At 46.9% G+C, this 13,878-nt stretch overlaps 1 protein-coding gene across 2 annotated transcripts in view; it reads right to left on the bottom strand.

Annotated features, from left to right (window-relative positions):
• Nucleotides 1-13,878, bottom strand: part of CNTN5 (contactin 5) — a 3,039,905-nt gene that overhangs the window by 1,559,917 nt on the left and 1,466,110 nt on the right. For both annotated transcript variants that reach the window (XM_086935289.1, XM_086935290.1), the window contains one exon: nucleotides 2,521-2,651. In XM_086935289.1, coding sequence (XP_086791415.1) covers nucleotides 2,521-2,651 — 131 coding nt within the window. The remainder of the gene's footprint in view (nucleotides 1-2,520; nucleotides 2,652-13,878) is intronic.

Here is a 13,878-nt window from a genome sequence, read left to right on the forward strand (position 1 = left end):
ATAACACAGAATCATCTTACAAAGCTCACGGCACAGCTCGGTGTTGACTCTACAACCTCCAAGCACTAATTTAGGTGCAACATAGAGCATTTGTTTCAAAACAAAGAACTGTGTCATTCTTAAGAACTGCTCAAGGAATATGGAATGCTAAATTGTGGGATTGAGTGAAAATATGTAACATCAACTGCCTGCCATAGATCATTGTAACTCTGAGCTCTAATCTAAAACCGCGGCAGCAGAGCATGGAACAAGCTAATTCGATGGAGAGCCTCTATTTACCAATCACTATTTCATTGATGAACTGTTGGATGATATAGCACTAAGCACCGTAGTACCTTTGCATTGGACTAGGATCACTTGCACACCTTAGCACTACTTTGCACCTGTTCTTACATGAGGGTTACCTGGTTTTAGAAGGGAGTTTTTATCTAAATTTTAATATTAATTCATGACTGTTACATTCTCATTGATTGCGATGAAAGCAGCGTAGCGCGAAATACTCGACTAAAGTTTGTATACACATTGTAATGATTTTTAATTAATCAAACAATAAATGACCACACTGCGAAAAAATTTACAAAAAAATAAAGAAGGTACCTGAAGACATACAAAGCCTCTCAGGGACCTTCTGCGGAAAGCCCATAGGATATCCCACTGAGCACTGGAGGTGGGGAGACTCGAACAGCAATCTTGCGGGTGTTGGAGGGGCTACTCACCTGAAAATTTCAGGGCTGCAAGTCCCAGTTAACCCCTTCCAACTTTTCTGGGTATTTTGTCAAGTCCCAGTTAACCCCTTCCAACTTTTCGGGGTATTTTGTGTTCCCTTCTAATATTACGGGATGAGCGAGGGCTTACGCAGAATTCTTAGCCATGTGACGTCTTGCAGTCAGATGTCTGAATACCTCATTAGTTCACCTAAGCAGGATCAAGCAATCCTATTCCACACACTGAATCACCCAATTAGGTGATCCAACACAAACCCAACAGAACAAAAAACACAATGCAAAACAACATGACCATCATAAAATCCAACACAACTCCTATGCATAAATATCCTTGTCAGACACTACCACTGCTTCTGATTCATAATACAGTGGTAATAGATGTTTGCACCAAGCATTGCCTTACTTAGTACTAAGAGCATGCAATAGTGGCAGTCAAGTGTGTTTTGTAATCCGGCCCTTGACATTTAAATACATAAAACAAAAAATACTTCCGGAGTCTGCAAATGCAATTCTTAGGTACAGGGCCTCAATATTATAATAATTGACATGTTTCACTACTGCTTGTCATATTTGTGCGAATGCACGCTACGCTTCGAAAGTGAAATAGTAAAACCGAGTTGGTAAGCACAATATCCTCTCTATAGTCCGGGGCGATATACCCATCAGGCAGCGCAAAAGGGGAGACAGAAGACAACGCCAAGCAAGACTCGGAAAACGGACTTTTTTGAACTATTCGAACTATCCGACCTTTCGTACCATTGCAAAGACCGAACTATTGCAGGACAATATTGCTATACCCCTCCCCCTGGGCGCCTTCTTTTTCATTCCTTTCTTCTTTTCACTCTCTCCTCTCTCTTTCCTCCACTCATGTATGCTCCATGTAAATATATATTTTTTTATATACAATAAAAAATTACAGAAATCATAAAAAAAATATATATATAACACACGCTGTAATTAGTGCATGACCAAAAAGAACCACATTCAGGATCATCCCTAGACCAACATCACAATTGAGAAAATGTATTCCATCCTGCTAACGCTAAGGCAAGATCAATAGCTCTAGAATTATCTAATTGGCTGTGTAATCACTCGATCGACGGGTACCATTCAAATTAATTATTAAAATTCAAACAATGCAATTATCTCGAGATTACCATTTTCATTAACAATTAACCAAGACAACGTCACTTTCGTTTGGGTCCTTTTATACTCGCCTACAAATTGTTATGCGAATGGGGGTGCAAAATGATAACATACATCTTGAAGCTGAATATAGTCATATCTGAGCTCGAAAATATATTCACTGGATGCACATTTTACAAAAAAAGATGTTTTATCAAATAAACATATTTTGCAAGAGGCAATCTGCACCAGGAGCTGTGCTACTGGGAGACAATACATTTCCAAAAGAGCGTTTCTAGTCAAAACGAGATCAGCCCTTAGCAAGCGCTGCTGTGATTTACTGGCCGATATAAGCAAATGCTTTTTTGTTTGCACAATACATCTGAAGAGTGTTTGAAAGAGTGTTAAGAGGGAGGAAGAAACACAACACATCAAGCCTGTTAATAATTTAGCGAATAAGCAATTTACTCTGCGACAAGCATCATTTTCCGCGCAGGCCTTGCAGGACGTAGAAAGCGTTATTTGAAAGTTTACAAGCCAGCAGAGCGGCCGCACCAAGCTAAATGGAGCTGTATGTATAATTGATCACAGTTTGTTTTTCTCCTTGCTCTTTCTTCTTTCATTTTCTTGAAATAATCTCAGTGGTTCTCGCGCGTGTTGATTGTCTCACCTGACAGACACCCGGTGATTGACAGGAGCAGAAACAGTTTCCATGGTGACTCCATCGCCGGTCGCCGGGGACTTTGATGCCCTGTTTGTGTGACGGTTAGCAGCTTTGACGTTTCCTCATTAAAGTTTAGCCTGTCGAGACAGAAAGCGGGCTTCGGTTAGGGAAACAGAGCAGCGAGTGGGCGCATGATAGGCAACGAAAAGGACAGCGATGGCCACTGGGACAATTAGAAGCATTGTTCAACAAGCATTGCATGCGCAACGTGTACTGATACGGCACACCAACGACAGAGGTGCTTTGATTTGTAAATAAAGAGGAACTCGGTGTCAGCCTAAAACATTCATGAAGTACATCTTTTTTGTAAAACACAGAAAGACTCTTCCCAACTTTCTTGCATATATGAATAGGTTAAACAGGAATACACTGCAATTTGGAGAATACTTGTCATTGCAATTCATTCATGTAAAATACCACACTAGCGGCGCTCGGTGACTTTGTTTGCACTCTCCTCTCCACCAGATCTTCTGCCTTCCAAGGGGAGCATGCCGCCATCTATTATTAAAGCCAGCAGCCTTTGTTTCGCTTGTCTGAAAATCTCCAATGCTGAGTGATCTCTGGTTTGGTGAACAATACCTCCTCAGCATCCTCCTTGGGCCCACCCTTTGGGAAATAAGTGAGCTTATGAATATTGAAGCCCTGCTCTACTACTGATAGCTGCATCTACAGACTAGGCAAAGCCCATTATTCACTCCTTGCCTACAAAGAAATGTGTGTTCCTTCTAAGTAAGTTACTTTGGCTCTGTTAGAAGTCCTTGGCAGGGCATGTTGCTCTGTACTGGATGTATGACATTACAAAGCATGCTTTTACTGCGCATGCCTTTACATCGCAAGTTTTACAACGCATAGTGCTTTGGGGTGCTGGATAGTGAATAGTTTAATTTACTATTTCAACTCCAGTCCCCGTGGATAGTAGGGAAGGTGTTGGATAGTATATTAAATCTATTCCCTATCCTAGAGCGTCCCCCAGCACAATGCGTTGTAATGACATGCGTTGTAAAACTTGCGATGTAAAGGCATGCGTTGTAAAAGTTGCGTTGAAAAGGATGTTTCCCCTCTGTACTACCTGTGAGGTTGTTGTGCACCAGTATCCATGTGCCACAAAGCAGTACAGTGTCTGCAAGTCACTGACTGTAAAGGCTGACCATTTGATGTCTTGTTTGAACTGTCTGCAATTTTGAAAAGAACTCAGAAAATGTAATACATATTTACTTTCAGTTTCATGTCATGTCACATTCACAGCCAGCATAAGGAAGCCTGGTGCCTCTAAAGAAATAAAATGGATGAAAATTCAATGAACGCCTGCGATCAGTGAAGCTGGCAGATTGTTTTGAGTCAGTGGTGCTAAAATGATGAATTTAAATAGCAAAATAAAAACTAGATCTCGTATTGCTACAATACTGAAAGTTACAAAGTGTCACCACTCCCTGGAAGCCCTAGACCCAACTCCTAAGTTTGTGATTTCTATGACCTTAAATTAAAAGGAACATTTTAAGTTACTTAGACAATCATTGACATTAGAAATTGTTTATCTATCATGGTTAGCAAATTTCCACAAGTTATAAGAGTAGTTGGACTGTACCTCAATCTGTGTGCCTTCTACTTATTGAAATACTAACAAAATATTCTCCCCAAAAATTCTCAAGATACTAAAGACAATATTAAAACAAGAATTTACAATGCAACGGTTTCGCCTTTGCAAAAGTTTGAGCTATTGGCATTGTAAATGACAAACTTTTTATTTATTTGTTGGCTTTGAAAACAGATAAATAAATGGCATTGTCATTTACAATGGCAATAGCTTAATCTCTCGCATATGCGAGACCTATTGCATTTTCAATGCAATAGGTCACGTATTTACGCAAGTTTGTGTTATTGACATTGCAAATAATTCGTTTTATTTATGTTTCAAAAACCAAAACATAAATAAAAGGTCTCACACTGCTGTCTCTGCCTTGAACACATATCCACTGCTGTCTCTCTCATACACACTCCTGTTTCTCACACACTGCTGTCTTTCTTACACACACTGCTGTCTCTCATACACACTGTCTCTCACACTGCAGGTGTGGGTTGTTTCCAGCTCATGCCGGCTCTCACAGGCAACGCCTCCGGGGATTGATGAACACGCAGGGACGCGCCTGCTTCGTGGGAGAGCAGACCAGCGGAATGTGCTAGCTCTGAGAAGCCATGTGACGAAGGATGCGCCTATCATGTAATCAAAGGTCGAAGTGCATTACAAAGTACGGGAAGTGTGTGTGGGGGGGGGGTGGGTGCAGGGTCAAAGGCGTGGGTAAAAACACAAACTAGTGGGACACTGGTGCAAAAAAAGGACAGTCTCGGCCCCGGTGCCACTGAACCGGCCGCACAATAATAGCTTCGCTCCTGAACACAGTACTTGTGATGCTGGTATAAAACACATGGAATGAAGTGGAGGCGAAAGCAGGCCGTAGGCTTGTATTTACGACAAATGGGGCCGTGATGCGTTTGCACTCGGATGAGTCTGCTGACAGACTCTGTAGAGACTCGAACAAGCAGCAGGGGCAGTGGTATAATAAGGCTATTGTAGGCAGCTGTGTAACAACAAAAGGGAGAGTAAGGGATTGTATTCACACAAGGTGAATGGGGATTACTCCTGTTCCCCTAGGTAAGGTATAATACTTAACAATAAGAGGAGTATCACCAGAGAGAATCGTGGATTCTTAATGGGATGTGTTCTGGGAAAAGGAAAGAATTTTTCCTTTTGTAAAAAAACCCTCACTCACCAACCTAGTGGTGACATGCTTCATCATCGGGGTCCACCCTGATGACCGAATACCATCAGGGTGTGCTACGGCACCTGAACTACAGTGGAGCTGGATTGTGAGTGAAAAGTGCAAAAAAAGGGGTGTGTTAAAAATTGTCCTGGTTTAACTTAATACAAAATTGTTATTTGTAAGTAACTGGACAATGTTAAAAAGAAGTGTGGAGATACTTTGAGGGTAATTATGACCAAGAGTGTCTCTGAAAGTGGTCTGGTCTACATGTTTCAACCTATGTGTGGAAGTTACCAGGTTTTCGTCAGGACCAAGGGTGGAGAAAGTGGACAGTATACACCCCCTAAAAGGTGTACCCAGTCCTAAATTCTCGTGACCAGATAAGCAAAAAAGTCTGCTATTGGTATAAGCTCCTACCAAAATCGGCGGGCTTGTAATAAAAAAAGACCTGTTGGAGGAAAGGAATCATAAATAAATTTAATTACGTGCCTGTAACGTCGTGATGATTCACACGTGTCAATATACATCATGCCATTCCCATTAAGTTCGTGTGCCGCCTGCCGAAGGTTCAGGGGGGGTGCTTGTAAATATATCGACTATGCGATACTATTGTGTCGCTGTTAGGTAACCCCGTAGGGGTAAATAGCCAACGTCATTCACACTGATCAATACGTGTGTGAAAGGTGGCCTAAATTTAATCACACGCGTGTCCAATCTGTAGTGGCGTGCTAATGCATCCTCGCAATATCATGCGTGAGGACGAGATTAAAAGCATGCAATTATTACCAGTATCTCAAACGGACAAACTTAGACCAACATCAGGACAAGACCAAAAAACAAACATACAAGACGGGTTAATTGGCCCTTCTTACTCCTACTAGGTGTCTTTAGGCTTTGGAGGGCAGGGGATGGGTATTTCTCAGCTAAAGCATATTCTGTGGGTAGTGAGAGAAAAGAGTAGAGTTTGTACGCTAATAGTCAGGGACCACATGGTAGTGCGGTTCTTAGCGCATAATCCGTGCTCAGAGAATGGAGGAGGAGAGCATCGGTGCTGTAAAGGAAGGGATTACTTACAGTTCCGCTGAGTGAGCGACCGCTGTTTACCTATCTACCATGTCAGCTTGCCCCGCTACAATGGGCGCTGCTTCCCGGGTCTGATAAGACAGGAGCTGGTTTCCGGGGTGGGCGTGGCCAAGTCGCGGTCACGTGGGGGTTGCCACGGTGATCGCGGTGTGTGAGCCGTACCATGGCCTGGCGTGCTCAGGAATAGCAGCTGTATTGCAAGGATACCACGCGTAATGTTATACAGTTCTTCAATGCGAAGCAGGTTGGGAATGTAAGATCCCGGTGTTTGTCGGGGAGGACATTCACTATGCGTGTGCATGTTATCAGGGTCCGTAACTCCAAGAATGGATGCATCCATGCATAAGGAGTATCCGACTGGTGGGGGAGAGAAATGAATGGATCTCTCTGCTCTCCGTGGGACAGTTGGTGTGGGGGATGCCTGGTAGGTTAGTGTACAGCACAGGCAAAGTTGCCCTTGGATAAGGATAGTATATCAGACAAGTGAGTGATCTACCCCTAAGGGGTGGTAGCTATGGGTTATAGGTAAGGAAATGGTCATTGAATCCCTGACCTATTGATAGAGGGGAAGGGATGGGTGACCAGTGGTTCCAGTTTCAGGCTCAGTGATTGTTCATCTCAGATTTATTACAATGTCATTTTAATATTGAGGCCCAAGGAATGTTATCATTTAATCCAATGCTGTTTGTGGACATTCTATAAATCCAATGTTGCTCTTTTTCAAAGAGGCGATTGTGCAGGTTGGGTCCTGGTTGGACCTGCTCGATTATTGTCCATCTCATGTCGTTGGGGGTCTGACGAGCTGCCAGGAAGTGTTCAGTCTTGTTGCATTCTTTTTACAGCGTTTGGTGCTCCGATGTTCCCTGATGCGCTGTTTGACCTTCCGTGTCGTCATACCCACATATGGTTTGCCACCAATGCATTTGATCAGGTATATGACGTTGCTGCTGTTGCAGTTTGTGTAGGATCGTTGTTGCCAGATTTTGCCTTCTTCCAGATTTAGTGTTTTGGTGTTGTCTGTCAGGTGGCAGACGCTGCAGTCGCCGCATCGATAGTGTCCCACTATATCTGGGAGCCCCCAGGCTTGTGTGATGCTTTGAGCTGTGGTGTGTGATTTCTTTGGGTCTAGTGTTCACCAAGGTGTCTTTGACTGTGTGACCTCTTGTAGGAAAACAGTGGTTTGTTCCATTGGAGTTTGCCGGTGTTGAGTATTGACCAATGTTTGTTAATGCTTCTGCTCACTTGGTTTGATATGGCATTGTACGTGGTGACACATGTGAGAGGAATTGTATCACAAGTGGTGGGTTTGTGCTCGAGTAGTGCCTCCCTCGGTTGGTTTCTAGCCCTTTTCTGGCATTTTTGGACAATTTTGGAGGGGTAGCCACGTTGTTTCAGTTTCGTGGTAAGGTCTTTTGCCTGATCTTTGAAGTCCGCTAATTGGGAACAATTGCGGAGGAGTCATAGGTATTGGCCGTACGGGAGGTTTTCTCTTAGTGGGCGAGGGTGGAAGCTCTCATACCTCAATAGGTTGTTCTTGGCCGTGGGTTTGAAGTAGGTTTTTGTCATGAGGCGGTCGTTGACCTTGCTGAGATCGATGTCTAGAAAGATCATTTTCTTTTTGCCGAAGCAGTGAGGGAACCTCAGGTTAGAGTCGCATGTGTTAATCCAGACGATGAATTCTTTCAATGTGTCTAGTGGTCCTTGCCGGATTGCCAGGACGTCGTCAATGTATCTCTTCCAGAATTTTATGTTGTTCACATATGGGTTCTGGTCATTCATGATGTACTCCTGCTCAAAATTGTATACGTATAGGCCTGCCACGCTGGGGGCAAAAACGCTGCCCATCGAAGTGCCCCCAGTCTGTAGATATAGGGATCCTTCGAATTCGAAATAATTCCTTTTCAGGGCGAGGGTAGCGCATTCCAGTATGAATGTCTTCAGAGTGTTGTGAGTCCATGTGTAGTGGTCAAGGTTATTTTTCAGTACCGATAATATAGCATCTTGGGGTATGCTTGTATACAAGCTTTCGATGTCGAAACTCAGAAGAATAGTATCTTCATCCACTTTTATGTCCTCTAGGAGTATTAGTCTTGTAGGTATGTGGGGGTGGACTGTACCAGCGTTTTTAAGAAGAAATCGCAGAATCTGGATAACGGTTCTAAAAGAGAACCTATCCCTGATACAATAGGTCTTCCAGGGGGAGGTATTTTTCCTTTATGCATTTTTGGTACTATATAGAAGTACAGGTTTTTCCATCTGTTTTGACCAGGTAGTCTGCTTCTTGTTTCGATATTTTCCCCGCTCCTTCCGCTGTCTCCACTAGTTGTAGGATTTCAGCCCGAAGTTCTTCAGTTGGATCTGATGGTAAGGGTCGATAATTTCTTATATCGCCCAGAAGTCTCATGCATTCTGCATTGTATGCAGATTTATCCATTACCACAAGGCCCCCGCCTTGTCTGCCAGTTTTATTATGATAGTTACATCAGTCTTAAGTTCCTGTATGGCGTTATTCTCAGCTCTGCTGGTGTTCTGGAATTGGGAGGTGACTTCCATCGCCTCTATGTCATTGTAGATTGCCTGCTCAAAAGTACTGATTTCCAACGGGATAGTGTGGGGAGGTGGTATGAAGGTGGATTTTATCCTGAGTCCAGTCTCATTGGTGGTCTCATCTGTGGTTGTGGTCTCCTCTGTGGGTGTTTTATCCTGTTTTTCGAAAAATGCCTTCAATCTCAGTTTCCTAAAGAAGGCTGCTAGCTCGCAGTGCAGTTTGAATTTTCCAGGCGAGCTGTGGGGACAAAACCAAGTCCTTTGTTGAGGACCCCCGTTTCTGTCACAGAGAGCGGTCTGGATGACAAGTTTGTCACTAGGTCCTTGCATTGCTCGGTCCTGCTTTGCTCCTGGTGTAGCTGCCTACTGGGCCGTCTTCCTCCCATTTGACGTTGTTCGCTGTTGTTTTTCCTTCCTCTTCCGCGCCTGCCCCTGGCTAAAAAAGGAGGGCGAATTGATACTGCTGAAATGGGTGAAGTTGGAAGGGTGGTTGCCATCCATACATCGGATATTGTTGTTGTGGATTGAATGGACCATGAAAGGGCAGTTGACTGTATTGGGGCCACTGATGGTGGCCTCTGTAGCCTCCTCTTTGTCTCTGTCGGGTGTTTCCAGAGCCGGATCCACCGCTGCTATTCGAGGTGTTACTAGAGGCATCGGAGTCTGGGTCAGCTGATTCTGGTGCTTTGTAGTCAGCGTCCGAGTACGGGTATGCTTTCACAAATGAGAACCGTTTGAGATCTTTGTGGAATTTCTGGACTTTTTGGCCACACTTAACACGACATCAGACTGAAAAGGAACTTCTGTTGTAAAGAGGAAGTGATGATTTTGAACCATGCAGCAGGCTCTACATGCATGAGAACTGAATTCACCAACAAACCTAGTGTCATCCCCACTAGGAAGCTGAATACTGATTTATAATTTGTTGATGATTACTTAAAACCATACCAAAACTGCACATAGTTAACACTGAGCAAAGAGTGACTCATTAGACATTGAGTTATAACTAACGAAACCGAAGAAAGAGCATGAAACCTAGTGTTTAATTTTAACCAAGTCAAAGGTCGGTGGCAGACCAATAAGATAAAGAAACAGTTACACAAATGAGGGATTCAGAAATGGGTGGTGTGGCTAGCCAGCCAACATGGCGGAAATGAGCTCGTAGTGCTCCGACCGATAGCCCCAGTAATCCGCCACAATTCTCCTTAAAGTGAGCCATCCACGTCTGAAACCTGTGGAATTTGCCAGCTGGGGTGCAATGGAGTTCAGGGAGCCTCCTAGTGCGGCTACTGTAGCGGAGGACGAAGCGATAGGCGGGGAAGAAATCACAGCCTGCGGGAGGTGAAGCCGCGAGGCAGAGACTCTTGCTGGGCGGCGGCCGCCGGCGCTGCCAGGAAAACTGAGGAGGAGGGCACGGAGTACGTGAAGTGGGTGCCGCGGCGGGTTCCCTGCGGTATTCTGTCCTGCTTCGAAGAGCGGGATTGCCGGCTGCACAGCCACGGGAGGTGAGGAGCTTGGAGGTGCGGCCCGCGGACGGGAAGTACAGTGAGGTGCGGCGCATGGGTCTCCGCCTCTGACAGAGAAGAGGCCTGGAACATCAAGGCAGGTGAGAGGAGTGGGTGGCCCCCCGGAAAGTGCACTGACCTGCCCCGGTTGGAGCGGGATGCCTGAACCGCTGGAAGACCGCGCGACCTGCCAGTATCGGCCCAGGCCCGGAGGGGAGCCCACCGGGGAGCGTGACATAGTGGAGGGGAGGGCAGCGGGGAAAGGAGTCTCCAGACTGAGTGGAGGCCCGCGTGATGGAGGGCCTGTGATCGGACATTCTGGTGGTGCTCAGCCGAGCACAGGGGCAGTTGGAGAGTTGAGACAGTGCGAGGCACCACAGACTGGTCCTAACATAGGCACACGCCTGCTTCCACACAGAGGATCACTGCAAAGTCCCGCTGACCAGGCAGACGGCCCATGAAGAGGTGGAGGCACACAGAGGGGGCCGCATTGACAATCCCAGATGATATATAGCCGCAACTAAAGACGACCTGGGGCCCGCATCTCGAGGGAGCACACTTGGGATGGCGGGAATGGAGCCAGGTGAGGCAACACTGGGTGAGGCCTACACGGACTGTATACACACGAGGGCCGCATTTCCCAGGCTGCGGACTATACCAGAGGCCTAGTGTGAAGTGGACATGAGGAGGCAACAAACAGGGACATCACTGCTAAGGCATCTGGGCACTACATGAGGCGAAGGAGATCCGGTGGCCTGCCGCAGGAAGGCATAGGAGAGGGACGCAGTTCTATGGCACATCCGGAAATTGGAAGAACAGATAGTAGGTGGCACCCGTATCATGCTTTTCCCTGACTATACAGCACTGGTGCAGCGCCGCAGAATCAACGACAACTGTGAAGCGTCAACTCAGAGAGCTGGAGCTCCCATACTCCCGGTTGTTCCCCACCAGGCTGGAAGTGGTAGAAAAGGGTAAAACGCACTTCTTTGACACGCCTACGGAGACATGGGATTGGCTAGAAGAATCCGGTCTTTGGGCGGGAAAGAGGCCACCATATCCGGATGGCGGCGAGGCCACAGGAAGGAAAAATAGACATCGACCACGCCGTAGGGCAGCCTGCGGAACAACGGCCAGGGCGGTGGCCCCGAGCCCAGAGAGGATGAGAATGGAATGTCAAAATGTCTTGGAGGCGGTAACGACTCTTGGCACACCGAACAGTCAAGCCTACCAGGTGCCTTCTATGCAACGCACGGTGGTGTAGAGTGGTTCATCGACACCGTCGACTGAATTTTCAGAAGAACTCGGCATGTCGGTGGTTACTCCGCAGACTGCAGAATGTATCCTAGGATGAGAAGGCTGATAACACGAACATTGTAGATGGCTGCACACACAAGTACTATGTTGTGGGCCGTGCTGGTTTGTTAATGATGTGGGAGGGGCAAGGGGAACTGGCGGGACACTATATGCACTTTCTGATGGGCTGTTGCTTGGGCTCTGCTGCACACATGTCAAAACACCTAGTGGGTCTAGGTATGGGTGGGCCTGGCCCTTACAAGCTCATAGCTACTCCACAAGATTGCTTGTGGGCTGCTGTCTTAACATACTGAGATACTGGGTTTCCGAGTGGCGTATTGCATGCATGAGACACAAGGGAGATGGTCATGACAGGTTGCTTTCTGTGCACACGCCCCACCAGGCCACACACTGACCTAGTTCTACCCTATGCATGGTCACACAGTTTGGACGGACAATCTCACGTTGTTCGCCCCATATGTTATGTTCTTCTTAGTTCATTAGTTGTTATGGTTACCACAGACCGGTTCACACACACCTGGGAACAGCGGTGCTTACTAAGATACACCCCTCTCCTGGCCTCCCAGCAGAATGTACACCCCGGCAATGGCACAAATTAATATAATCACATGGAACATACGCGTAATGCACACACCCTCACGTAGATACTATATTTGCTTATCTCCAAAGGCACTCAGTCGGCATCGCCCTGCTACAAGAAACACAGTTGGAGCTCGACCGATTGCACAGGCGCTGGAGAGGGCAGGTGTATGGCACAGTGTACTCCGCACACTCTAGAGCAGAGGTATTCTAACTTTTCCAGGTTGAGCCCCCCAAGATGAATTCCCCCAGATGTTGGGCCCCCCCACCACCTGACCGAAACCTCGGGAATCCGGCACACCACATGATCGACTGCAACGCGCACACCACGGCCCATATCCGGCAAACAATGCTCAACACAACAAGAGTGCCTAGCAAACTGCAGGCCTGTGAGTGGGTGTGGCGAAACGACAGAGGCGTACCACACAACTCAAAACACAATCCTCCAAGGCAAAGGAAGTCATCACAACCCTCCCCATCCATCATGTACACCTTGTCATCCACCAACTCCCCCACCATTCATTCCTTCCCTCCATCTGTGCCCCATCCACATCCAAACCCCTTCAACCACTTGCAAACCCATCCACCATCCATCATCTCACCCATCCATCCCTCCATCCACCCCCTTACCCATCCATCCATCATCCATCCATCCCTTCACCCAATCCATCCCCTCACCAATCCATCCACTCTTCCACCCATCCATCCACCCACTCATCCATCCAACCACTCACCCCTTCACCCAAGCTATCCTCCCACTCATCCATCCACTCCTCCATTCATTCATCCATCCACTCCTCCATTCAACCATCCACTCTTCTACCCATCCATCCACTCCTCCACCCATCCATCCACTCACTCATCCATCCAACCACCCACCCTCTCACCCATCCAGCCATCCCCCCACCCACTCATCCATCCACCCAGTCACTCATCCGTCCACCCACTCAACCCCCCCACTCATCCATCCACCCACCCATCCATCCCTCCCGCTCTCCACCCTCCCCCCACTCATGCATTCACTCTCTGACCCATCCATCTCCATGCTCCTCTCCTCACCCATCTATGCACACACCTGCCCATCCACTCTGCCAATCATTCATCCATGTCCTCACTCATCCATCCATCCATCCTTCCCCTCTCTCTCCATTCCCCCCTCACCCAGCCACCCATCCCTCCATCCACCCTTCACCCATCCACCCACTCATCCACTCATGAATCCATCCATTGACCTCTCACCCACCCCTTCACTCCTCCATCCATCCCCCTGTCCATCCACCCTCAATCACCCATCCATCCCCACATCCACCCCTTCACTCATCCATCTATCCATTAATTCACCCCTTCACCCATCAATACATCAATCCATCCATCCATCCATCACCTCTCTCATCAATCCACCCACCGACCCGTCCACCATCCACCCCCCCATCGATCCATCCACCATTTCACTGATCCATCCATCCCTCCACCCATCCATCTACCCTTCCAACCATACACACATCCATCCACTCCCA

This window comes from Lissotriton vulgaris, chromosome 8, assembly GCF_964263255.1.
Source record: "Lissotriton vulgaris chromosome 8, aLisVul1.2, whole genome shotgun sequence".
In the NCBI taxonomy this organism is placed as follows: domain Eukaryota; kingdom Metazoa; phylum Chordata; class Amphibia; order Caudata; family Salamandridae; genus Lissotriton; species Lissotriton vulgaris.